Source organism: Eucalyptus grandis, chromosome 8 (genome assembly GCF_016545825.1).
Source record: "Eucalyptus grandis isolate ANBG69807.140 chromosome 8, ASM1654582v1, whole genome shotgun sequence".
NCBI lineage: Eukaryota > Viridiplantae > Streptophyta > Magnoliopsida > Myrtales > Myrtaceae > Eucalyptus > Eucalyptus grandis.
In genome coordinates, this window is record NC_052619.1 from 26,837,476 (window position 1) to 26,864,704 (window position 27,229).

Here is a 27,229-nt window from a genome sequence, read left to right on the forward strand (position 1 = left end):
TCATGCGTTAGGAATCTTGAGGTGCTTCCTTCATGGAATGACATCCTTTATCAATTGTCTACAAAGAGGTTTTAGGTATCATGTGGGTTACACATTGATTGCTCCGTTTGCCTTAAATACATATGTTAAGTGAATTCAATGGTGCATGTTTTGAAATAAATGATCTTTAGTTGGTTCATTCATTGTTTTGGGTTGATTGAGGACCAAGGTCATATGGCTTGAATGTTTGTCATGTTATATGCTTTGTGTGTGATCGTTAGATAGATGATTTAGGTGTAATACATAATGATGCTAAATCTTGGGATTTCACTTAGAATTTGGTGTAAGGACTTCATGACTTTAGTCACCATTTTTTAACTCTAATAATGTCATGTTCTTTGATGTTTTGATATGTTTGTTTGTTTCCTTCCACTGCATATACCTAGTTATAGGTTTATTAGATTAAGTTTAGATTAGGATCCCGAAGATGGAGAAGGCACGAAGAGGGTGAAGGTCGATGTCCATTCCGACCATTTTTATGTAATACCCATTTTCCCGACATATGTCTCGGGCTCCATTTGTTGTATAAAACCCGACGAGTTGCGGGTTTTCTTTCTTTTCTTTTTTTTTAATTGTTTTCTTTTTTTTTTTAGGACTGCTTGATAAATTTACTGCTTTTCCTTGATTGCTTACTTAATGTCTTGTAATTTCAATTTCGTTGGCTGTTTTTTTTTTTTAGAAATAGAATAACATGAAAATGATCAACCACGCATGACCACTTAGTCTAGGAATTGACGTTCTTGAAAATATAAAAAGAAATGCATGGACATGTTAGGAAAAACACGACATACTGTTTAGGTACCGAAAGGACGCTAATAGCAATATTAGCGTAACCCGAGTCCCCGAACCTAGATATCTGGTTACATAGGAATCGAGGGAACACTCCCGACCCTCGATTGGGTTTCTAGTTGACCCCCAAAATAAGGCTAGTGGCGACTCCTGTCTATTTTTAGGTTGTTAAATACCTAGACCGTATAAATAAATCCACTGTCACGCGGGGTATGAGCTTGGGAGAGCTCGTGATCTCGTGAGGAAACTCTCGTGATCAAAGTACCCCTAAACCCGACCTTTCCCATCCTTGGATACCATTTCGAGGGGCGGCAAGATCGGGTCGCGACACTCTTCAACATATCCCTCCATCCATGGGCCATAATCTTGTGGGCCAAGCTTTTAGGCCCAACATGAGCGGACCAGCCAACTTAGGCCTATCACAATAATTAATAAAACTATCATCTCCCACTCGCACATGGTGGGCCGAGCAGGATCCTCTTTACCTCTCTTCAACATTCATACCGATGAATAATTCGTGCAACCAGCATACTTTGAGAGCTCATTGCCATACATCTGTTAGGAATATATAGCAGCTCATAATGGGCATCACACTCTAAATATATTTAGTATATAGTACCATAGATCGATTGATCACATTTATATCTCTCTTGATCTCTTTAAATAATGACATATATATATATATATATATATATGTATGTATGTATGTATTAACAATTATGATTATCTCAAAGACAGTCATAATTGGTCGACTAGTGAATACAAAAACGACAATGTGGTTCTCTAAATTCGATCTTCCTCTTTCCTTCAAACTCTCAATCTCGGTTCAGTTTGATTTTCTAGAAATGTACCATTAGATCGAATCAACTCATGACCATTGGTAACATCCTAAGATAGCAAACACTAAATAGAAATCTTGAAAATAAGTAAGAGTCATGAGAGCACTCAAATTGAGGAACTCTTTTCCTCAAGAGTCTCACACGGCATAAAAGTTGAGATTAAACTTTTGTCACTCTTATTGGTCGTCTCATGCATACGTAGTATAAAATACGTATTACGATATTAAATCATTTCCCATGGAACGTATGTCTACACCTTCAATACCATACAGATGATAGTTCAGACATACCCAATGTCTAACTTAAGTTCACGTATCTACTCATTCACATAATTTATCAGAACTCACATCTAGTATCTTAGACGGATAAAGTAAAATATGTGGGGTATTTTAATTTCGGATATTGTACATATCATGTCCTCATCTTAACACTTAGTTAAGAGGACATATATATTTTAAGCTTGAGATCTCGATTATCACCTAGATAATAAGCTTAAAAACCGTTTCATCTCTATTTATTACATAGTAAATAGATGAAATTACCCGTGTGAGTAGGCTAATCTTATATCTGTTCGACATACTTTCTCAACTTAATATAATGCACTGAGCATTAAGATGCATAAAGATCAAACAAAAATTCATAGACATTAATAATGAAAAACACAAGTTCATAAATGTGAATAACTCGGGAAATTACAATTCAAGACATCGACTCTACGCAATCCTAAAGATTTTACATGACCATAAAACACATCTCTAGGTATTGGCTTTGTCATAGAATCTGCTACCATTCTATGCATAGATATGTACTGTAAGTTCACATCCTTTCGTGCAACCATATCTTTGACAAAGTTATACTTGGTATCTATATGTTTGGTCTTGTCATGATATTTTGGATCTTTGGTGTACGCTATAGCTGCTTGGCTATCACAGTTAACCAATAATGCATTTGCAGCTTTTTCAATAACACCTAAATGATCCAAAAATCTTTTAAGCCAAACTCCTTCTTGTACCGCTACTGATAATGCCACGAACTCAGCTTCCATCGTGGATGACAAGGCTATACACGTTTGCTTTTTGCTCCATGATATGGCGTGATTGTTCAGTAAGAAAGCCAATCCATAGGTAGATTTTCTTTCATCTAAATCTCCTCCCCAATCAGCATCCGAATAGCCTTTAAGTCGCAGATCATTTCCTTGGTAATTCAGCTTGTAATCGCAGTTCCCTTCAGATATCTCAGTATTCTTTTAACGGCTTTCCAATGTGCTTGACCCGGATTGGATTGGTATCTACTCACCATTCCAACTGCAAAATATATGTCAGGTCTTGTACACATCATAGCGTACATCAAGCTCCCAATAGCACTAGCATAAGGAACATGTTTCATTTGTTCCTTCTCTTGTGGAGTTCTTGGATACAGTCTATGGCTCAATCCTTCATCTTTTGCAATAGGAGTGTCTATGGGTTTACAATCTTGCATACGAAATTGTTCAAGAACCTTATTTATATATGTTTCTTGTGAAAGAGATAACGATCTCTTCAAACGATCTCTTGAAATCTTAACTCCAAGAATGTATGTAGCCTCACCTATATCCTTCATCTCAAAGTTGGAAGACAACCAACTCTTGACAGTATTAACAAACTCCATATTACTTCTGGCAATTAGTAAATCATCAACATATAATGATACGATCACAAATTAATATTTGGATATTTTGATATATACACAATGATCCTCATCTATCATTGTAAAATCATATGCCATTATGGCATTATGAAAACGTATATACCATTGTCTTGATAACTGCTTAAGGCCATATATCGATCTCAAAAGTCAACATACCTTTTCTTCTTGGCCTTTCATTATGAAACCAGCAGGTTGTTCCATATATATTTCTTCCTTTAATTCTCCATTGAGGAAAGCAGTCTTTACATCCATTTGATGTAACTCAAGATCCATACTAGTCACTATTGTCAGAATAATGCGAATTGAGGTAAATCTAACTACATGAGAAAATGTTTCTTTATAATCAATTCATTTCTATTGATTATACCCCTTCGCCACAAGGTGAGTCTTATGCCTTTCTATCGAGCCATCAGGTTTACGCTTTATTTTGAGAACTCACTTGTTCCCAATAGCTTTGCGTCCTTTTGGAAGATCAACTAGTTTCCAAACTTGGTTTGACTTCATTGACTCAATCTCCTCTTCCATTGCATGAATCCATTTTTCCTTATTAGGGCAAGTTAGAGCCTCATTAATATTTCTTGGCTCATCCTCATCTTATGGAGCAATCATAGAAGTTTCCCCTTCAATGTCAAAACATCAACGGGGAATACTTTTGTGACTTGTTCGCCGTATGGGAAATTGTATACTTTGCACATCATTCTCCATCATGCTCCCACTCAGATTAGATAATGACGATATCATCTCATCATGTGGTTGTAATTGAGAGTGGGTTGAATTAAATTCATCACTTCTCATGTTACTCCCACTTGGACGAACTCCATTAATATCATTATCTTGATCTAAGGTTTCAAATAGGGAGTAATCTTCACCTATTTCGCCATTCTTAGAAAATTCGTTCTCTAAGAATGTGACATCCTATGATTCAAATTCAGTTATACTCCCACTTTCTTACTCACCTTTGAACACATATCCTTTCGAGTGTTCAGAGTATCTTATGAAAATAGTCTTCTTTCCTCTAGGACCCAATTTCCCAAACTTGTGAGAAGACTCATGAGTATAAGCAGCACAACCACATGGCTTAAGAAAACTTAAGTCCGATTTTCTAGCTGTCCATAACTCATATGGAGTGGAAATAACTGATTTGTAAGGCACTCGGTTAAGTATATAGGCAGCAGTTAACAACGCATCACTCAAAAAAGTGACAGGTAAGTTAGCATGCGCCATCATGGACCTAACCATTTCCAGTAGGGTTCTATTTCTTCTTTCCGCAACACCAATTGAGGAGTATATGGAATAGACAACTGTCTTTCTATTCCTTTTTCATCACATAATTTTCTGAACTCATCAGATAAATATTCTCGACCTCGATCGGATCTTAATACTTTTATTTTCTTGTCTAATTAATTTTCTATCAAGTTCATAAACCTTTTGAAACAACTTAATACTTTAGATTTATGAGAAATCAAATAGACATATTCGAATAGAGTATAATCATATATAAAAGTGATGAAATAAACAGTCACATGCCTTCCTCTCACATTCATTGGACCACAGACGTCAGAATAGATTAAATGCAGAGGAAATTCAACTATTTTACTTTTTCCAAATGGTTTCCTTGTCGTTTTCCCTACTAGGAAATGCTCACATATGGGCAAATCGACTTTTTTAATGTTGCCCAACAAGCCCTCTTTAGCTAGTTTATTCATACATTGTTGGCCAATATGACCAAGTCTAGCATGCCACACATTCACATCATTATCATATGAATTAGGAGACGTGAGAAGAGAATAACAAACATTTGGATTAACATAGTCAATATCTAATACAATGAAACCATCCAGAAAATAACCACAACCATATAAATTTGTATCCAAAAACAAATCAACACCTCTATTATGGAAGTTCATATTAAAACCTAACTTGACCAACACTAAAATAGACACTAAATTTCGACGAATCTCCGAAGCATACAATACATCATGTAGGAATAAAGTGCGTCCACCACGCATGTTCAGTTGGCAGATGTCAATTCCTTTTACTTTAGCTCTGGAGTTGTTTCCCACATAGATCAACTTAGTTCTAGTTGCTACTCGTCGGAATTCCACGAATGATTCTCTATCCTTCGCTACATGGTCTGTCGCTCCTGAATCCAGAGTCCACAAAGGATTAAATTCAATTAATAATACATAAATCAACACATAAGCAAAGTTCTGAAAAGTACAAGGGGTGTATACCTTCTTTGGCTCATGAGTTGCGAGCATAGTGACCCTTCTGTTCACAATTGTAATACTTCACCCTTGTAAGCTTCTTCATTCGATGAAGCTTTCCTCTTTCATGTTAGTTAAGCTTAGGTTTCTTCCCCGAATGACTGCTTCATTGCATTTCCCTTTATCAAACCAAGTTATGACGTTTGCACTTGGAGCTCGAAGCTCCATGTGAGCTAGAACAAGCATGATAGATTTAAGCTTCTTGCTTAGCCGCCAAGAGGCAGTCCTCTTCCAGCTCAAGATGACGCACTGCATCCTCAAAGGTTTTGATATTCTCATTATGGGTCAAGTGCACCTTCATATGCTCCCAACTCTGAGGCAAGGAACGAATCACTGCTTGTACTTGTTGTTCATCAGTCAGGACATGGCTAGAATCTTTCAGCCCATTAATCATGTTTGACATCTTTCTAAGATGTTGCTTCATGGTCTGACCATGAGGCTTCTTATAAGAGTCAAACCTAATAGTGAGCTACCTCAGTCTGGTCACCGAAGTATGACCAAATCTTGCTGCCAATGCTTCCCACATTTCTTTGGCATTCTCAAAACGCCTAAACTCTCGCATGACGTCATTTTCCATGCTACTCAACAACGTAATGCGAGCAAGAGAGTTCTTTCTTTTCCATGCAACGAATGCTTCCTTATCTCTCTTATGTTGTGCAGTGTTTCCTTTTTTAGGTTCTACCATGGTCAGGTTAAGAGTTTCTAGTGCCTCTTGCTCTTCCAACACGTATTGGATTTTCGTGTGCCATATTTCATAGTTATCGCCATTGAACTTCTCACCTTTGTTCAGCTTAGTGACTATGCTCTTTGTGACTGAAGCTATTGATATAAACATATCAGACATATATGCACGAATTATTAATGTCTATCATTTATGCATCCATTTTGCACAGACCCATCATATTAATGAACAATTTTAAGTAAAGTTTCAGAATCAAAAGGTCACTATATTTCCAATCATCTTCCAAAAATCCTAGCTTAAAACTATCATTAATATAATTGTCTTATGCAAAATAAATTCTATGAAATTACAAAAACTTCTATGAATTACCCACATCAATCAACAATAACAGAAATCAAATAATACTTGATATCAAATAATGATATAATAATAATGCTTTCACATAATACAACTAACATATTAGTTGCCACACCATCAATAACTAGGTAGATAACATTACATAAGATGTCCACAAAGCACACTAAATAAAGACCAGCCAAAAACATCTAGCACCAAGTCAATATACGAACTAGGAAATATCCTCTTTTGTTCAATTTCTTGATATTTTCCCTTGTAACAATCCAGTAATAATCATCTATAAAATCCATCACAATTTTCCTATATGAAGCGGCTTTATTGACATCCCATATGCGATTCAACACTTCTTGCCATTCTGGTAGAAGAGTGTCCATGAAAAATCACACTATCTCAGACTGTAGCATTGGACGACCATTCCATATGACCTTTTGAATTTTCCCGTTGATTTCAATAACGTGATCAATTAAGTCGCCACTCTTCCCATCGATGATCAATCGGCTCAGCTATCAACTTAGAAAGCCTTTCCTTTTGTTCATCGATAATTGCGCGAATAGGTGTGTACAACCTAAGGGGAGGTATTGTTCCTGCAACAAATGCAGAACAAATAAGGAATCACATATAATCCACATAGACTTAATTGGAAAAAGAAACACATTCTTTTCCTCCCTTTTTTTTTTGGGTAAACGGTCAAAGTCAACGGTCAACCGGGTCGGAGTCAAAGGGGCGGCGGGTTGGACCGGTCGGACCGGTCGGGCTAGTTGGGCCAGGTCGGACGGATCGACCCGGCACGTGCGACACGCGTGCAGTTGATGTCACGATGACATTAGTTGGCGCGTGCCTCACATGAGCCATCGATGGCCCCCGCATGTGTGTGCGTCTGCCCCACGCGTGCATGCGACACACGCGCCTACATCTTCGTATTGGCGTGTGCAACGCACGCGCCGATGACGCCGTTTCGCTTCGACTGCGCATGGGGGCGCGTCCGGCAACCTTTGGCGGTGTTCTGCCACTCGTCTTGCTCGTCTCGATGAGACCTTCGATCCTACGCCATCAGAAACTAATTTTGACTTACAGAAAATTAAAAAAAAAAAAAAAAACGGATGAACAGTGCTCGGGTGTCGGGATTTTTCCACCCTAATTGGTGTCGGCCGATTTTTCACGAAAATTCAATAAAAAATCATTCATAAACATGAAAGGGGTTGGGAAAACATGAAACTACGGCTATGATACCAATGAAGGGAATTTCTGATTCCTTGAAACCGGATTCGACACTAAATCGAACCCCTAAAACAAGTGTAGAAGACGAGCTCGGGAAAATCACATGTATCACCGATCCTAAGGCACATTACAGAATCGAACGTACCTTGTTAGCCACAGATTAAACACCGACACCGATATGAGGAAGAGAAACTGATCCCGTTCAATCTGATGACGTCAATTGGCCTTGAAGGGAAGAGAGTGTCATCTCTTTTGTCTTTGTTCTTTCTTTTGGAGGGAGAGAGGGAGGAGGAACGTACGTATTGCCAAAAGGTGCGTTCCTCCCTCTCTTTTCCCCTTAAATACGTCCTCTCCAAAGGACGTGTCCCTTTGGCAAAAGACGTCCCCCAAAAGTTACAACTCTTCAACGTATCCCTTCATCCATGGGCCTTAATCTTGTGGGCTAGGCTTTTAGGCCCAACATAGGCGGACGGGCCAACTTAGGCCTATCACAATAATTAATAAAACCATCACTCTTGATCTGATGCACCTCTGGCGTCCTCCGGAATTGGGTACCCTAAAATGTAATATCGACGCCAATCATAAGCCGGGTAGTGCAAAAGGTTCAATCGCTTGTATTTGTAGAGATCATAATGGAAGAATTATGGATATGTACTCCAGTCGAGTCCTGGCGCGATCCACTTTTAAAGTGGAGGTTTTAGCTCTTATCTATTCTCTTCAAAGATCTACTCGACAACAGCTCCATGAAGCTCATCCGGGAGGTGGAATCCGACTGTCTTACTCTTGTTGAAGCACCGCAAGGCAAGCGACCGTAGCCATGGGACCTCCGACCACTTTGGTCAAGGAAGCTATCGTTCTACAATCTAGGTTTTCTAACCTAACGCTGCAATACGCCACCGTTAAGCTAACCTAGTAGCCGATTGGGCTGTGAAGGCTCGTAACTTAGTCTTAGCCCATCACTCGTTTCGGTCCATAACTGGATCCTATTTCCGCCTTATGTTTTGCTTGATCTAGTTTATGCTGATGCCTTATCTTCAGGTTGTAAACTTTCCTTATATTGAATGCGGCATGTGTGTTTGACCAAAAAAAAAAAAAAAATAGAAACGGAGGTCCCCCACTCATGTTCATCGAAGTTTCTATTTCAATCTTGTGAGTTTGAACTAGGTAAATCATTTGATATCACTACCTTTTATCAATTGATTTTGTTGTTTTTGAATCAAGCCTTGTTGATTTTCGGTTTTGGCTTTATTCTATTTGAAGGCGATTTAAAGCTCCAAATTTGAAGTTGTTTTCGAGATAAGTGAAAACCCTACACGCTAAGTTGTGTCGATCCACTTAGCGCTTTTGACTTGGTTAGTTGTTATGTGTGAACTTAGTGTAAGTATGCGAAATAGGAATGTGAATGTGATGTGATGGTTTGATCTATTTTGTGGATTTCTTACATGGCTAGAATGTGTTTGATTGTTTTTTTTTAGGTGCCGCGTCATGTGATATGTGTAAATGATGAATTGAATTTGGAAGTGTTTGTAAATTTCAGATTTGACTATCGTTGATAACATTTGCTTATTAAGTCTGAATCCGAGTTGCTTCTATGTCTGATGCTTTTTGAATCTGATTTGCTCTTGAGTCAGATATACTCTCTAAGTTTGACTTGCTTTTTGAGTTGGAACCTCCCTAAGTCTGATTTGCCCATTGAGTATATTCACTCACCCGAATCTAAATATCATTTTCTTATGTTCAAATCCACCTTAACAGAACCATTTTCTTATGTTCAAATTTTCCCAATTAGAACCATTTCCTTATGAACAGGCGTTCCTATTAAGAATTACTTGTGTTTTAGACTTTCTATTCAAAATCATTTCCTTGTGTTTCAGACTTTCCCGTTCAGAATCAATTCTTGTGTTTCAAACTTTCTGTTCATAATCATTTCCTCATGTTACGGACTTTCCCATTCAGGATCATTTCTTGTGTTTTAGACTTTCTACTCAGAATCATTTCCTTATCTTTCAGACTTTCCCGTCCAGAATCACTTATTGTGTTTCAAACTTTCTGTTCACAATTATTTCCTTATGTCAGACTTTCCTGCTCAAAATCATTTCTTGTGTTTTAGATTTTCTGTTCAGAATCATTTCCTTATGTTTGAAACTTTCCTGTTCAGAATCACTTCCCTTATTTTAGTGCCTCACTTGCTTTGAGCTTTAGTACGAGTCGCCTAGAAGACTCCCAACTGGATTTGATATGTATGACCGCCTTTTCAGCCTTCCTAGTTTTCCCACAGCTTAGATGAATCCATCATGCACAGAAGAAGCTCGACTTCTAGCTTATCGTCTGCTTGATGTCCAATTTGATCTAATTCGATATGCCGGTAGTGGAGGCTGCCAGTGGAATTAATAAAATGATTCAGATGAAGAAGGGGAAAGTACTCTCTTGCAGAGGTGACTACATACAACGAGTTACGAAATAAAAGGATCAACAAAATAAGGATGGGAGAAGAAATTCCGATAATGCAAGGAATATGCAGCTAGTTTTATGTTCACATTTTGATGCTTAAAATGGTCATCCCAGCAAAAGACATTATTGGCTGAACAAAAAAAAAAAAAAAAGAATCTCCGTCAGTTCAGAAACTTAGTCATACAAATTTGAGCCATTAGAGTCATAATAATCCCAAAATCTTTCCCAATATATTCTGCAGAAAGCAATAAAGAAGACAAATATAAATGGATCAAAAAGGGGAAATAAAGAATTTTCTTTTTAAAAGATTTTCATGAAAATTCATAAACTTTCGTCAGATTAATTTATGATTTATGCCTAACTAATCTATAAAATCGTTATTTAAAAGTTAGTAAGATGGTTAGAAGTTGATTTATAAAATGTCTCATGTTTCTTATAACCTAATCTTCCCAATTTTACAGAATTTGTGTTCAAAATTTTAAAATAGATCAGGTATTCATATTTTCAAATTTGAAATAGCATATTAGGTTCACTTGGTGAGTACTTTACAATTATATTCCTAGTTGCCTCCTTTTGCGCATTAGATGAAGGAAAGTGAGGGTGTGCTGAGTTGTGGCTTTCATTATTACATTCTTGTTTTAAGCCTTAAAGAGTACGTTATTCACAAAGAAGTGAACTTATGGATACTGGAACAAAAAAAAAGAAAAGGAACTTTTAGATACTCTTAGATACTCTTTCCCCCAAAAATAGACAAGACTATCTTGATGCACTTTAAATTCCATCACCTCAAAAAGGCAAAGAATCCTCTCAAAAATCTTTGCTATTTCTACTGCTCAGTAATTGTCTCCCTGGTGCGTGATTCGCACCGTCTCTTTCTTCCTCTCAAGAATTCAATTGCCGACTACCCGCTGCGAGAGAGATGGCTGCAGAGATTGGAGGGAACAAGAAGGCATGTGTTATTGGAGGGACTGGTTTTGTGGCTTCTGTGCTGATCAAGCTTTTGCTTGAGAAGGGTTATGCTGTGAATACAACTGTTAGGGACCCAGGTTGGTCTCCCTTTTACCTTTTTCTTCTAAAAAACATGTAAAGATCAAGTATTTCCTCCATCTGCTTGGTCTGTCGGTACACGTGAATGCTCTGTTTTGATAGCATATTCCTTCATTGATTGCTGATTAGTTCCTTGCAGTTGGACCCCCATTTGTTTGAGAAAAAAGCCAATTTACCCTCCAAAAGAACGCAAAATTTCATTTCACTTCCAGTGCTCAAACTTTTGCCAATTCACCAGTAGATGAAACCAAGTTCTTCCATTTAGCTTAATCTGAACAGCAGGATTCAGGTCGTCAGTTTGCCATTACTATAGTGTATGTTTCACGTGATCAATGAGAACGGCTCACGAGAGTGGCACACGCAATAAAATTGGCCACGACATAGTTCTGACTTTTTAGATCGCATTTTAGTAATTTGGTAGTGCTCACAGACTACGGAAGTATTCTCATACTCCAGCAACATGGCATGGCTTGATTGTGTGGAAGCTGCAGAACTAATGGATAGGGCACTGAAGTTGGAACTGTTTGTTGATTTGCTATTTTACATTGGTGCAAATAATCAAAAGAGGGTATCCCATCTCAATGAGCTCCAGCAGTTGGGTGTCCTCAAGATTTTCAGGGCAGATCTCACCGATGAATCGAGCTTCGATGCTCCTATAGCCGGCTGTGTCTTTGTCTTCCATGTCGCGACCCCAGCCTCTAAAGACCCTGAGGTATGTAATGAGTGCATCACTTGGGAGCTTACTGTGACGACCCAGACCTGGGGCTGTACAGAAAGACGGACTAAGATCACATCGGCAGTACACGGGCGAGACTAAGTGCATGTCTCCTATCCCACATCACTTAGGGAAAGTCCTAGCCTAGTTTATAAGGTTGGGTTCCTCTAAACTATATACATGTGTTTTTTTGGGTAGTATGGGCTGTCCGAGAAGAACAAAACTGTGAGAACTTAGTGTTTAAAGCGGACAATATGTACAGTGGAGACCTGGGTCCTTACAGGTGATATCAAAGCTGACTCCCCCAGCGTCTTGGGCGGTACAGAGGGATACTACAGAGGGACCAACTAAGATCGCCTCGGTAGTACGCGGGCAAGATTAAGTACATGTCTCCTATTCCACATCGCTTAGGAGGGAATTTGGCTAAATAAGGACTTAGTGTTCAAAGCGAACAATATGTATATAGCGGAGACCGGTCCTTACATTTACAGTAATTTTCGATGATACATTTTACTGGGTTTTGAAACCGCTTCTGCTCTAATTTTACAGAATGACATAATCAAGCCAGCCATGCAGGGTGTCCTGAATGTTATCAGAGCTTGCGCCAGGGCGAAGGCAGTGAAACGACTCGTGTGGACTTCATCAACAGCTGCAGTTTCGATCAACAATCTTCAGGGGACGGGTTTGGTCATGGACGAGAAAAACTGGACTGACGTTGAGTTCCTGACCTCTGTGAAGCCGCCTGACTGGGCAAAATCAGTTGGCCATGGGGTGTTCGATTTGACTTTTGAGCTGGTAAAGAAGTCAATACGAAAATGATGGGTTTTCCAATTTCACTATTTTAAGGGGTACCCCGCTTCCAAGATGCTGGCGGAGAAAGCAGCGTGGAGATTTGCGGAGGAAAACGATGTGGACCTTATAACTGTCATCCCAACCCTCCTGGCTGGCCGTTCTCTCACGCAGGATGTCCCCAGCAGCGTCTGTCTTGCAATGTCGCTGATAACAGGTCGACAACCGTCCACAGTACTATAAGTTCATTAACTTGAGAGACCGGACACAACTGATCCTGAGCGGGAACAAAACTAATCACAGAAATGCACAAGAGAAACGTGCTTGTCCTAATGCCTCTGATATTTCTTTTTGCAGGAAACTTGTTCTGGATAAATGGCCTGAAAGACATGCAAATGCTGTCGGGTTCTATTTTTATCACGCATGTTGAGGACGCCTGCTGCGCTCACATTTTTGTGGCCGAAAATGAATCTGCTTCTGGACGATACATCTGCTGCGCTGCCAACACCTGTCTTCCAGAACTCGCAAAGTTCCTGAACAAAATACCCCGGTACAAAGTCCCAACAGAGTAAGTCACTACCAACTTTCTGGTACATTTGTATGCGCAGGTTATTCAAAAGACCAATCTCGTTGTCATTATAATTGTGAGCCGATTTCCTTACGCAGTTTTGGGGATTCCCGTCCAAGGGCAAGTTGATTCTCTCTTCGGAGAAACTAATCAATGAGGGCTTCACTTACAAGTACCGCATTGACAGTATCTATGACCAATCTGTCGAATACTTCAAGGAAAAGGGACTGCTGCAGGTGTAGTAATTTCTGTCGGCATTGCGGTTCTGCAGAAATCAAAGCAATGCTTGACCAGGAAGATGTGAAAGAAAAACAGGTCCTTGAGATCCATCGATCAGCCTGTTCTAATTGAATGACGCATGGATGTGAATAGAAAAGTGTAGCTCTTGCATCTTTCCTAAACCATGAACCGTGTGAGATAAGTGATCTTAAGACGCGAGTTTCTCTATTCTCTGGAATGAGATGTGGGCAAACCGTTTAGAACACAATTTGATTTTTTATTTTTGGAATAGATTTCATTCCAAAAATAGACTTGAAGAAGAAATCAGAAGCCAAATAAAATAGAAATTAAGAAATTGATTTCTGTTAAGAAATCAATTTCTATTCCATAAATTTTGTTAGGCATTCCCAAATATTTGCTTTAGTAGCTGAGAACCTAATCTAATGGACCTGTTGGTTTTGTCAGAGAAGTTGATTTACCTTTACTACATCTATCAGCTTAGTTTCACTTAATCTTTTGTAGTAACAATGACACTATAAGCTAAGAAAGACAATAACCTCTTAAAATCAAAGACAAGGCAGTGCAAATAAAACTATTTTGAATGAGAGGAGAGAATATGACATGTCAAATTATAGAATATTCCCTTTAAAAAAAAATTCTATCGGGTTGTGTATAATTTTATGTGTGATAATATTAATGAATACAATCATTGCAATTACTCAGGGTACCTTTGCCACACGGTTTAGGATTTAAGGTTTATCGAAACAAACAGGCCCAACAAATTCGAAGCTAACTCCTAATCCCTTGGTTATTTCACAAAAGCGATGTGCAGGCATCTCGCAAGTCGATGAATAGGCAGCTCCTAGTCCTAAATTTTATAAGCTGTGCTTGCATATACATAAAGGCACAAAAAGCTATCAAGTAAAAATCCAACTCTACCTACTCCGTAGGCCCTTCCTCTCTGTGCATTCCTGCTAGATTCATAAAATTGACTGCAAGCCGCAAAAATGGCACTCTAAGATCTTCATAAATAGAATCTAAAACACATTAACTTAGAAAAAAGAAACAGAGAGAGAGAGCGCTCATTCCCTCTGACCAGGCGCTCGTTGCGCTCTTCGTAGGGTCTCCTCTGTTGACCGATGGCCGTGTCCTTTGGCGTTTCAATATGTGCAGAGCGTGGAAGCCACCGGAGTTCAAAAGCAGGAGCTGATGGCAGAAGTCGTGGGAGACCCAGCGTTGCCGAGGCTGCTGGGATCAGTGCAGGAGGCCTCGCTGGTCGTTAGAAAGTCACTATGATACTGGGAATACCGCCGCCGCATCGGTGGCGCTCGTGATGGTCTGCATTCGCGTTGCATGGAAGTAACGCCGCGGACAGCAATCAGCAAACGTCTGGAGAACGGAGTCCCCGTCAGGAATGGGCCAGCGATGGTTGTTGCTCCCTCCGTTCTCTTCAGTGTATATTGCATACATCCTGCAGTTTCTTGTTCTTTCAAGCTCTTCTTTTGTTCAAAATTCTCCTTTTACCTCCACTGCTTCAGGACTGGTTCTTCCAGGTTTCAAAACTCTTCACTCGCTTTGGCCGTATCCTGATCTTGCAAATTCAGTTTTCTTGGAATCAAATCAGATCTTGATCACCACTTTCCTCTCTTAATACCTTCATTCCACATTTCAAATCCAATTTTGAAAGTCGCGCTTATCGTGAAATTTTCTTTGAAAAGTATATCAGAATCCTAACAATATCTGTTTTGCCCTTGCAACATGGGCGATGCAAACGAGTTCGTCCTAAATGCTATTAGTACCTAAATATAATGGGATGTAATATATGTTTAGGGGTCAAGTCCATTCCTAATTTTATGGAAAAGTCAAAATTTAGATATTAACAAGAAGGAAACTATCTGATCTTATCATCCGAGTTGAATGCCAAAAAAGAAATTATTGGAGAAACCTACGACGAACAGTGAGAAACACAATAGAATTTGCATAATTCGATCAAAGTGTCGACACCCATTTTACGAGGTGCACAAGACGCCAAGAAATCCCCTACAAATTCGAAGAATTCAAAGTTTACAATCACCTAATCAATCGGGTACTTTCCAGCCTCCAATTACACCCAAAACAGATCAACAGTTATTATCTCACAATAACTCAATAACTCGCTCGAGAAAACTTACAAAAATAAAAACTCAACGCCCTCCTTATTTGCCTTGTTTATGTCCAACGAATAAAATTCCATGTATACCGTGCCTGCTGGTCCTAAAGATTTTGGCCGTCTAAACTCTATGCAGTTAACGGTTGTAATTCATAAAGAGTAATTTCCTTTGCTTGGCTTGTTGCTAAGCTTTCTTCCATTTTCCCTCCAAAGTCCAAAGGGCTTTTATATCTCTTAGCAAAAGCAAGAACAAGGTAGTTATTTAGTCTAGTTCAGTTGTCTCTGCCATTTGATTGTAACAGGTACTGTGCATTGTTCTCATTCACATAAACAAGCGGCCCTCTTACGCAACTCAACTGGACAGGACAATACAAGTCCACAACTTCATGTGACAAGTAGAATCTTCCCGACATGCTTGCTGCTTTCCATGAGCCGGTGGCCCTCCGCCGCTTCAGCTAGAGGAAGATACTTGTAAACCACAGGCTTCACTTTGCCTTGCTCGATGGCTGGCCACACTTTCTTCTCTACCTCATCTACGATCGCATCTTTATTCTCTGGGCTTCTGGTACGCAAGCCCGCCGCTGCATATACAAACACATAAGTTTACAATGAATTTGCAAAAAGAATATTGCCAATATCACCGTTTGACCTGCTCAAATCACATGCATGAAGTGCCCAAGTTCCATAAGGTAATGACTTCTATGGCGCTAACTGTATCAGAAGAATCCTCAACCAATCCAAATATCCAATTGCCAACCACATCAAGCTCAAGAACCAACAAAATGCATTGAGCGAACCTTGCACAGTGAGGCGTCTGGCCAGAATACTTCTCAGATCCACTTGTGTCACTGCTCCACTCTGAGTGCCGATGATGAATAGCCTCCCATCCAAATTCAAGCTATCCAGGTTTCTCTGGAAGTAGGATGCACCAACGCAGTCCAGAATCACATCGACACCTGCCAAAATGAATTTTTGGAAATAAATTCCTTTCGCAGACCAACATAGCGTTGCACGGTTCATCTATAACTTCATGGTTTATGTGAAATCTCACTTATATGCCTCAACAATCAGAACGACTGGATCTGTGTTTAAAAGAATGATTTCTATGTCAAGACATGGCTTTGCCAAGTTAAAATCACCTCATAATGCTTGGACACAACATCAGTCAACTTCTTGTGATTCAGGGCGAAAAGGATTAACTTAACTACACATCTACAGACCTTCCCCTCTAATCAACCAAAGTAATAAGATGCAGATAACACCGTGAAAAGGCATTTTATTGCCTCTGTAACAGAGTGAGAATGTCACACAAAAGCCAACATGAATAATAAGTTGCAGGAAATGCAGAAAGCAAGTGTAGCAAGATTATGTGAAAAAAGGTTTAGTAATTGCTCCCTCCTGTTTCTAAAATAATATACCAATCATCTTCCATATGAATAAAGAACACTTAACTCCCAATCAAGTCATTATGTCTGATGACTTTGATCGATATCAAGAACAAAAAATATGCATGATGCACCTTTTCCTGCAGTTTCTTCTTTCACTCGTGCAACAAAGTCCTCTGTTTTGTAGTTGATGCAAACATCTGCACCCAGATCCTTGCAAGCAGCTAACTTTTCTTCACTTCCTGTGAATCGAAGATGCGACAAAAGTTATAGTTTTGAAAGGGCCAAGTTTGCAGAAGCTTCAATTAGTTTGAAGATACCTGCTGTTACAAATACCCTAGCACCATAGTATTTTGCTATCTGAATAGCAAATGTGCCGATTCCACTAGAGCCACCATGTATCTGTAATTTTCATTAGCATGCTAATGAATGAAAACAATGGTAGAAGAAATTGGGATGATAATAGCCAAATGAAACTAAGCAAATGGAGACGTTACTTTCCATCCCATGAGAAATTTGCTTGTTCTCATTAAAAGAATTCTACTTGTACTTAAGATTCTACGCTTAGCCTTCCCAAGCATCACTATCAAATGCCCTTTGGATGCCGAAGTGAAGGGCTGCTGAAGTGTTGCCCATACTTATGTATTTCAATATTGATCCATCTTAGAAAATTGTCAAGAGAAAAGAGGGCAACTGAAAAAGTGAAAAAACTCAGGTACTAAAGCTAATTGCTTCCCAAGGCTAAGCAGCAAAATGAAACACCTTCACTAAACATTAGTTATCACATGACCACATAAGACGTCCACAGTCATAGCCTCAAGCCATTACCAAGAATGTTTCCCCTGCAGAGAGGTGACTCATCATGAAGACAGTGGACCAAACAGTGCAAGCCACTTCTGGGAAACTCGCAGCATCCTTAAGCGAAATTCCAGCAGGAACAGGAAGAACTTGCCCTGCTGGAACTGCTACTTTCTCTGCATAACCTCCTCCAGCAAGCAGAGCACAAACCTGCACATCACCAAATTATCGCATTGCCACTTTCTTGTAATCGTGTTAATATTACCTTTGACATCTCAAAAGCCAGCAGTCCTCAAACAACTAAAACAATATAAAATCATCACGCTTCAAGCTTATAAAAGTTCCTACATAAAACAGCCTCAAGGAATATTGATTTCCTCAGTAACCACCCATATTCTGGGTAGATATTAAGAACATTTGCTAAATTCTAGGATCCAAAATATATACAAATACAGTTCCCAGCTGCAGTTTCTTGCTGATATTGCAATTAACATCCCTCAATCATGGGGTGTGGCACTTTGACCCCAAATTCAAAAGCTTATTGTTTCACTGGTTTAAATGATCTCCTCAACACCAGAAAATTAGGTGCATGTCTCCCAATAAAAAGCTGCTAAGCCAAAAAATCTGCCAGGAAAGTTCTGTTTACATATAGCAAATTGGAAATGTCTGAAACAGTATTTTTGCATACTATTCTACATAGGTGACGGTACCCTGCCACCCTCTTGGTACCTTCCTGATGAAATTTTATTGATCATTAAAAGAAATCGTTTATAGCAGGAACAAACATGAGGTACCATGTTGAAGATTATGGTACAATTGGTTCGCCATCAGATAGGTTTGTCCATAGGCCATCCAATCTCAGAACATTTGACTACCTTAAACCATGCAGATTGTTACAGAGTAGTCTGTCAGCATATCTACTGCATTTCCCTTACAGGCAAATCTTCCACACACACATACTTCCTAATACGAGTGGTTTACGTCCGAATTGCAAGAAAACATTGCAAAGAATTCTACTTTAAACCAAGTGCACATCCAGAAGCAATAATATACTGCAAAATTCGCGATCGAGGCACTAGGATACACTACTGAAAAACCCAAGAAAAGGGGATGCTAATTACTACCCGGCGTGATTAAACCAAGCAGCTTTCCTCAATTACTACACCCTCAAACTGTGAAAAGTCAAACCTTTCAATCTAATAGAAGAAAAAGCGATTGTGTTCACAAACAGGTCCCAGAGAGATCCACACAACAACGCCCATATCACATAATTCGACCCTTATAACAAAGACCCACCAAGAAATTCAACTCATTTCACCCACAAATCCAGCTAACAAAGCTTTAAAAAAGAAAGAAAGGAAGAGGCAAAAAAGATCACCTGATCCCCAACTTTCCATCGGGACACGCCCTTCCCGACGGCCTCGATCGTCCCGGAGCACTCGAGGCCCGGGTACTCGCTCGCGCCCTTCGGGGGCGGGTACATGCCCCTCCGCTGCAGCGTGTCGGCCCGGTTCAGCGCGGTGGCCGCGACCCTGACGAGGACGTGGCCGTCCTCGAGCTTCGGGTCCTCGACTTCCTGCAGCCGGAGCACTTCCGGGTCGCCGGGGGTCGTGATCACGACGGCCTTCATCGTGGGTTCCCGGCGAGATGGGTCGAGAGGGGAGTGGGGAGCGGAGGTGTGGAGCAGCGCAGTGACGAGCCGCGCGGAAACGGACAGAAGGGTCGGCGCTGCTCGGCGGGTAGCGACGCTACGTGTAAGGAAGGCAGGAGCAAAATGGAGCACGCGAACGATCATGCCTTGCTGGCGAGGTTCTCAAATTGGACTTCTCGATTGCTCTTTTCGGCATGTTGCTCGGCAAGAATTTCAAGAATCCCTTCGAAACAGATTCTTCAAATTTTTTTTTTTTAGCTCAAAATCTACCGTGTTTATCCTAAAGTATAAAACCTATTCTATAATGAATTTCAAGACCTACTCAAATTCTACCTATATTATAATTTAACAATTATAGTAAATTATTGTATTTAATGATCACCACTTATTGTCACGATTCACTTACCACAACTTACATTTAAAGACAAGAAATATATGAATATTAAAAAAATAAAAGTTTTTATCATAAAATGAAAGTTTAGACTAGTGATTCCTACTCATTATTGAATGTCATGGAATATTATGGAATCACACGAAAACATATGCCAAAAACACACAAAACTTGTTCCAAGTTTTAGGTTCCTAGAACTTGGAACCTACATGCTAAAATAGGTTCTCTAATTTTTGGAATCTAAAACTTATGATACATACTTTAAAAACTTGGATAGGTTTCGACTAGTTCAATTCTTAGATTTTGGGTTCTACCCTCATACCAAGCTCACCCTACTTCGAATATGCTCCCTTTTTCGAAGTTCCCTTTACATTTTGGCCTTAGAGTAGATTTTTTCGAAGTAGGTTTTTAAAGTTGAAATTCTTACATCAAAAAGTTTCCTAAGCTATCACGGCAAAATGAATGGTCGGCCGACGAATAATTACTTGTCACTTGAATGTGTTATTGCAATTGCTCAAGGCATTTTTATTCAAAATGAAAACTAAAAATAAGCCTTAAAGAGAGAGAGGGAGGTTGAGTGACGACAGTGCTCGAGGTCACCCCAATCTTATTAAGATTAAATCTAAACTCTCCATTTCATTATAAAGAAAATTTAGACTTGGGGTAAAAAGCTTGGACCTTTTGATTCCGATGATCAAGGCTTGTATGTTCTTAGATGGCCATGACATATGTGGTGACTTACCTTGTTGCCCTGGATCTTGAACCAGGTCTCTCCACAACTCCTACGCAACAACCAATCAAGGTGCGTTTGATAATGCTCCCAGGAACATGTGTTTCTATTCTTTTGTTCCTAGAAGTAAAAATAGAACAGAAACGCGCTTGGTAAGTTTTTTGTTCTTGGGAACAAATTTGGAACAAAAATAAAAAATAAAAAAAATGTTTTTGTTCCCAAGAACAACTCAAAAACAAGATCCAAGATTCAAGTTTTTTTTTTCCTTTTTTTCTTTTCCTTTTTTTTTTTTTTCTTTCTCTTCCTCCCTTTTTCCCTTAGCTGGTTGCCAACAGCCGAGGTTGCCCAGACAAGGCCTGAGGACCTCACTAGAGCCTCACCATGGCTGAGCGAGGCTCGACCTCTCCTAGATCTAGCGAGGGTGGTCGGGCAAGGCTTGATCTCACCTTAGCTGAGGGAGGCTGACCTTACAATGGTAGAGCGAGGTCGAGACTCGCCCAGCCATGGCAAGGCTCGACCTATTTGATGGCCAAGAGAGGTTGCCTCACCCAACTAGGGCGAGGCTCGGCCTCGCCCAATCACGGTGAGGCTCGGGGTGACCTCATCGATGGTCGGCAAGCCTCTCCCGAGGCTGACCTTGCTTCTCTGGCCGGTTGCTAGCCGACGACCTACCGGAGGAAGGAGAAGAAAAGGAAAAAAAGAAAAAGAAAAAGAAAAAATGTAATAAAATTATTAATAAATTAAAAGAAATTCTAAATCATAAAAATATATCGAGTCATACCAAATGCATTTCTCCTCTAGAAACAAAAATTTTGTATAGTTATCAAACGAGTTCAAATGCTCAAAAACTATTCTTGAGAACAGAAATAGAAAAAAATATTTCTGAAAAATATATATATATATATTTCTTAGTATAGAAATATTACCAAACGCACCCTTAGTTGCCCTTGCAAGAGGAACCCAATTTGATGGCGACTGCAAACTCTCGATTGCCTTGATTTCCACTAGTCGCTTCGATCGGGAGGACAGCCTTGCAATGCCATTGCCGAAGCACCGCTACCCTTGCCGACATCTGATGCAAATATAAAATTGCAAAGATTCTAAACCATTTTCGAAATAAAATTTCGATTGCCGCTGAAGAAAAGTTGAGAAATTTATAGAATGCTCGACGATTATTTCGAATTCAAAGTCAAGAAATAAGAACTTTATTGATGACTCATGAATCATCTTGGTGATTACTGAAAGTACTAGTATGAACAGCTAGAGGGAGGTGAATAGATGTAAAAACAAATTCTACAAAATGCAGTGAAAACCTTTACTTTTAATCTGAGTCTGAATAACAACAGACTTTTAAAATTGAGTCTGAAGAACAACAGATTTTGAGTGAGTTCAGACTTTGGTAGTTAAATAGAATTACGAACAAAATAAAAGAGTTCAGGAAAGAAAATAAACACACAAGGTTTATAATGGTTCGATTTAGATCAAGCCTACGTTCACTCTCCCACGCTAACAGCCTTCTAGCTGGATTTCACTATGCAATCAACAATAAATTACAACTTTGAGTGTAAACACTTAGTAGTAGATTACACTATCTCACTAAGTCACTCTTTTGGTATTTGTCTCACGATTACAAACATTTAAGCTCACAAGAGACAAGTGTATGATCGAAAGTCGCTTAGACTTTGGAATTATAAATTCTACGTTTCGTCTCTTACTGGTTCATCGATCTTTGATCTCCTTAAATACTCATCCACTTCCAAACTAGCCGTTGGACAATATATTGAGGATCGTCTTCCAATCTACCCATTGGACAAATCTATATCTAGAAGATTTGGTAGCCGTTGAGTGATAAAAGTAGAATCCCAAATTAATTTTGATCGCCCATACAAACAAAATCTTGATTTCCATAAGTAGAACTTCTTTGTATAGAAAGTTCTTGTCTTCAAGATACAATTGTCAATTAATTAGATTGAGTCAATCAAATCAATCTTGATGTAGAATTTAAACCAGATCACTAGCTGTTATATGTTTGGGGCTTGTATTACGTTCTGTCAAGTTGTTTCGTTCTGAGTCTGCTTCGTTCTGAATCTGTTACATTTTGTTTGAAATAAAATATGAGTGTCTTCAAACTGAAGTAGAGTTTACAATCTGGATGTCAGTCTGAATATATTCTGCTTCTGAACAAATTTAGCTTTAAGGTCTGGACACTGTCTGAATAAGTTCAGCTTCAACATAGAGTCTATCTTCTGGTTCTTCACTCACATTCAGTCTGGAATTTGTTAGAGTGAATAGATTTCTAATATAGAAAAAACGTTGATACTAAATTCTGGCTGTTTTCAGACTTTGACACAAAAGTCCAGAAATATTCAAAATAAACTTTGGACATGTGTTACGTTAAGTTTTCTGGTTCTTCTAAGTATAAACTTTGATAATATCCTTTACATGTTCTATCATATGCATAGTCTATTACTCAACAATTAAACACGTTAGTAGCCTTTGATTTATTTTGTCATCTTCAAAACATCATAAGAGATTTCCCTAACAATTATGCACCTATAATTATGCGTGGTTGGTACTTTATATTTACGCATGGATTTTTATTGACTTTCTTTTTTGTGAAGGTTTGCGATTAAACCAGCCATTGAGTTTGCTTAACAAGCAGAATAGATTTGAATCAATTTTCGTTGTAGTAGAAAGTAATTATCACTATAGTAATTTGTTCTTATAAGATCGCCTGTTTACGTTATTAGAACTGCCGAAATCAATTTCATAATCGCATTCCCTTACTAACTAGACAAAGGTTGAGCCGAATGATGGTGCTTATTTTTATGTCGACTTTGTTCTTTAGTGAATTGGAGCTTCTTAATTTTCATTTGACAAAAGTTATTTGTAAGTGAATAAACCCGACTGGCTATTTAATAATATTGTTCCAGGCCATTTGTTTTTTATATTTAAATAATAAGATGATGATGGTAAGAGGTCGAGGTCATATCTGAAGATGTTTTTGAGGAACTATTAAATGGAAAAGTGCTTGAAAATTTTTATATTTATCGCATTTGTACCAATTCAGTCTTAAATCTTTTACTTGTATGAAATTAATCCTAAATATTTTCACAATTTGCAATTGAGTCTTTTCGATCAATTTTGGCTAGAAATCATTTATATGAATACCGGTCATCTTGTCATTGATGTTTATAATTTTTTTTTTAAATGATTTTTTAAATTTCTTTTCATTTTTTTCTTTTTCCTTTCACTTGCAAACGGCTCACACCGACCATTGAGCAAGGTGACTCTAAACTATATGAAAATAGCATCTAAAATGTTTATAATTACTCACATCAGTAGTCCCTTAATTCTATAAAATTGTTGTATACTATCTTTGAATTTAAAGTAATGAAAGAAAAACATCAAATATTTTCATGTGTTAGAACTAGATTAAGCATCTACTAAAAATTTAGGGAACCCGCGAGTGGTCACAAGCTAATCATGGCCAGGCTTCGAAGGTTGCAGTTGCCATGACTGCTTGTCGCGACCTACCCTCGGGGGGAGGGAACAGGTTTAGGGGTATTGCCTAAAGGACGGGCCTAAAGCCCATGATTAGGCGTGAGCTCTCCCAAGCCCATACCCGCGTGACATTAGGATATTCTTTAGGAATTTTTGCACAAAAGGAGTCGCCACTAGCCTATTGGGGTCGGCTAGAAACCAAGTGAGGCACGGGAGGATGCCACACTTCCTACGCAACCAGAGAATCTAGGGTCGGGGACTTGATTACACTAATTGATCAATTAGTGCCCTTTCGGTACCTAATCTTGTTCATTTTAGCAAAATGATTTTTGGCAAGCAATTTGAGTTGATTTCATGCCTATCCACTAACATATGATGTGATCATGCAGGTGCACAATAATTAAAATAATAATCGTAACTACCAAAATTCTCATTGCAATAAAATTAAACACGTGCAATTCAACATAATAAAATATGCAAATTAAATATGCAATATAATCAATATATGAGTAAATAAAGGCATAATTACACTAAAAAGGCAATACATGGCAATTCCTAATCGAACCCCACATTTTTTAATATTCGAAAATTTTTAATTTTTAATTTTTTTAATGATTTCTTTTTTAATTTTCGAATTTTTTTAAATTAAAATTTTCTAATGATTTCTTTTTTATTTTCGAATTTTTTTAATAAAGGTCGAATTTTTTTAATGTTTTCTGAGTTTTTGAATTTTTAGAAATTTTTTGAAATTTTCTTATGTTTTCCTTTTTTAAAATATTTTTTTCTCTTTTTTTTTTTTGAAAATTTTCGAATTTTTAATATATAATATTTTTATACTTCACGAAAATGGGTTCGGACCGAGTAAACCCAATTCGGCCCGTTGACACAACCCAAAACCGGATCCAACCAGCGGATTAAAAAAATACATTTTTTTTATTTTTCTTTTTACAGCCTTTTTAATGATTCTTTTTTGTTATTATTATTATTATTTTTTATCTTTTCCTCATTTCACCTCTGACACTTTCACCGAACACACCCCATCTACTGTCTTTTCTTCTCTTTTTGGGTTTTCCTCTTCTTCTCTTTTTTTTTTTTTTTTATTTTTGTGTTGTTATTTTTTCACTTTTTCGATACTTTTCTCTTCCTCTTGTTTCTTTTTTTTTTTTTTTTTTCTTTTGGTCTTCTTCTTCCAGAGACCTCTCTCGCACACGCTGAAGCCACCTTCTCTCCTACACCCTCTTTCACCGAAACTCATCGATCAAACCAGTACCATTTTAAATGAGCCTCACTATTTTTCGTCACCCACATCGACACCGCCCGCACTCGGGCCACCACCGAGCTGACACCCACTCTCTCCCCCTAAACGGACGAGGAGGAAGACAGGACATAACTTGCACAAAAATAAGCCCAAATAACAACATATGGCCATAAGTCCTAACCACGACAATGTAAACTCGGAATGGACGAGACAAAAATGTGTAGAACAACAACAAAACACGTCTAGCAACGATGGACGCCTATAATAAACAAAGATTCAGAGATAGTTATGCGGGCTTCACTTAGGCATTTATACCAACAGTCCACGAGCATTACTGAATGTTTAGATTTCCTACTCAATCGAGACTCGAAATGGGATTGGGATTCTCGGAAAACAACCAAAAACACACAAAGACTTGGATAAAGACCTACGGGGGTCGGAGGGACAAAAGCTCATGCGAACGGGTTGTCCACGAGCTCCGGTCCGACGCCCTACGAAAACGGAGCATACATGACCAGAGAAAACCTACCTGATTTGGTTCGGTGGGGGTACTGCGGCGGACGGCGACTGACTGACAAACCATCGACGATAGTAGATCACTCTCTTGGCTCACGCTCTTGTTGGTCCCTCTCAGCCAAAACCAATGTCGAAGGATGTGGAAGAAGAGGGGGACCACGAGCTCCGTTGCGCCGGTTTGCGTCGAGGACGGCTAGATGACGCTTGGCCGGGGCTAAATATCAGCCCTCTCACTCTCTCGGCTACTCTCGCTCGAACTCCCTTTTGGATCTCTCTCTCCGACCCTCTCGGTTTCTCATAGTTCCGGAAGAAGGGGGTCAAGAAATGGGATCTCGAGCATTTCTCTCGCTCCAGCTCTCACTCTCCAGATTCTCTCGTTAAAGGCCGTCTCAAATCTCTCTCGACCAATCCCCCGTGCGTTGCTTCTCATGTTTTCTTTTAAAACCGCCGTTGGTTCCTTTTCCTTTGCCTCGTCTGAAATGCCTTTTGCTAGCCCACGAAGCCAGCTCTCTTTCTTTTCCATCTTCAGCTCTAATTTTCCTCGGTCGGTCAGCCTTCTTGCCTCTATGTATGCTCGCAGTCCGTCTTCTCCTTGGGACCGAGTTCAGTCTATTTTCAGCTACAACGGCTGCAGGTTTTCTTAGGCTTCGTCAACTGCAAGAGTTGCCACGCTACAGCCAAGCGTTCATTGCTTCCATTTTTCTGAAATCGCAGTTGTCAATCCTCTGCAGATCCTTCTTCGGCTTCCTCCGTTCTGTCTTCGCAGTCCTATGCGAAGACGGAGGAGGGAGAAGGATGGGGCGTGGGCCAGGCCAACGAGGGGGAAAAGAGGTTGGGCCGCGGGGGGAAAAGAAATATATAAAAAAAGAAGTGGGCGGGTCGGGCCAAGGCCAGATTCGGCCTAACCCGATCGATTTTTTTTTCTTTTCCAATTTTCTTGATTTTTTTATTGACTTTTTGAATGATTGATTTTTTTTTTTGTAAAAATAGGTGTCAACAGCTGCCCCTCTTTGAATGTAGTATCGAAGATGTTGCATTCAAAGACAGAAGACGCCTAATTTATTTCAATGGTAGAGGGACCCTGAGTGCACAGGCACGTATCGGGTCGACAAAAAGGACTCATAATTATGGATGTGTGTCTTGTCGATAAGAGGAAGACTCCGGGATACAGAAACTCTTCG

The 27,229-nt window shown here is 39.2% G+C and overlaps 1 protein-coding gene and 1 pseudogene across 1 annotated transcript; one reads left to right on the forward strand and one right to left on the reverse strand.

The window, feature by feature from the left end:
• The first annotated feature begins 11,146 nt into the window (after nt 1-11,146).
• Nucleotides 11,147-13,837, forward strand: LOC104441064 (annotated as a pseudogene).
• A 1,907-nt stretch (nt 13,838-15,744) lies between these two features.
• On the reverse strand, nt 15,745-19,791 carry LOC104441063 (quinone oxidoreductase PIG3). The gene is made up of 6 exons (XM_010054064.3): nt 19,377-19,791; nt 18,029-18,208; nt 17,521-17,602; nt 17,335-17,442; nt 16,613-16,771; nt 15,745-16,396 (listed from the first exon to the last, which is right to left on the reverse strand). Exons 1-6 carry the CDS (start codon nt 19,626-19,628, stop codon nt 16,200-16,202), a joined length of 978 nt encoding a protein of 325 aa, XP_010052366.2. The 5' UTR covers nt 19,629-19,791; the 3' UTR covers nt 15,745-16,199.
• Nucleotides 19,792-27,229: the final 7,438 nt, after the last annotated feature.

Bases quoted from the DNA above. Each gene is read 5' to 3' on its own strand.
- LOC104441063 (XM_010054064.3), bottom strand. From the start codon at position 19,628: ATGAAGGCCGTCGTGATCACGACCCCCGGCGACCCGGAAGTGCTCCGG. The intron at 17,603-18,028 runs GTAATGGCTTGA...TGAAAATTACAG, and splicing joins CTGCAGGGGAAACATTCTTG to ATACATGGTGGCTCTAGTGG. The intron at 17,443-17,520 runs GTATCTTCAAAC...TTCGATTCACAG, and splicing joins TAGGGTATTTGTAACAGCAG to GAAGTGAAGAAAAGTTAGCT.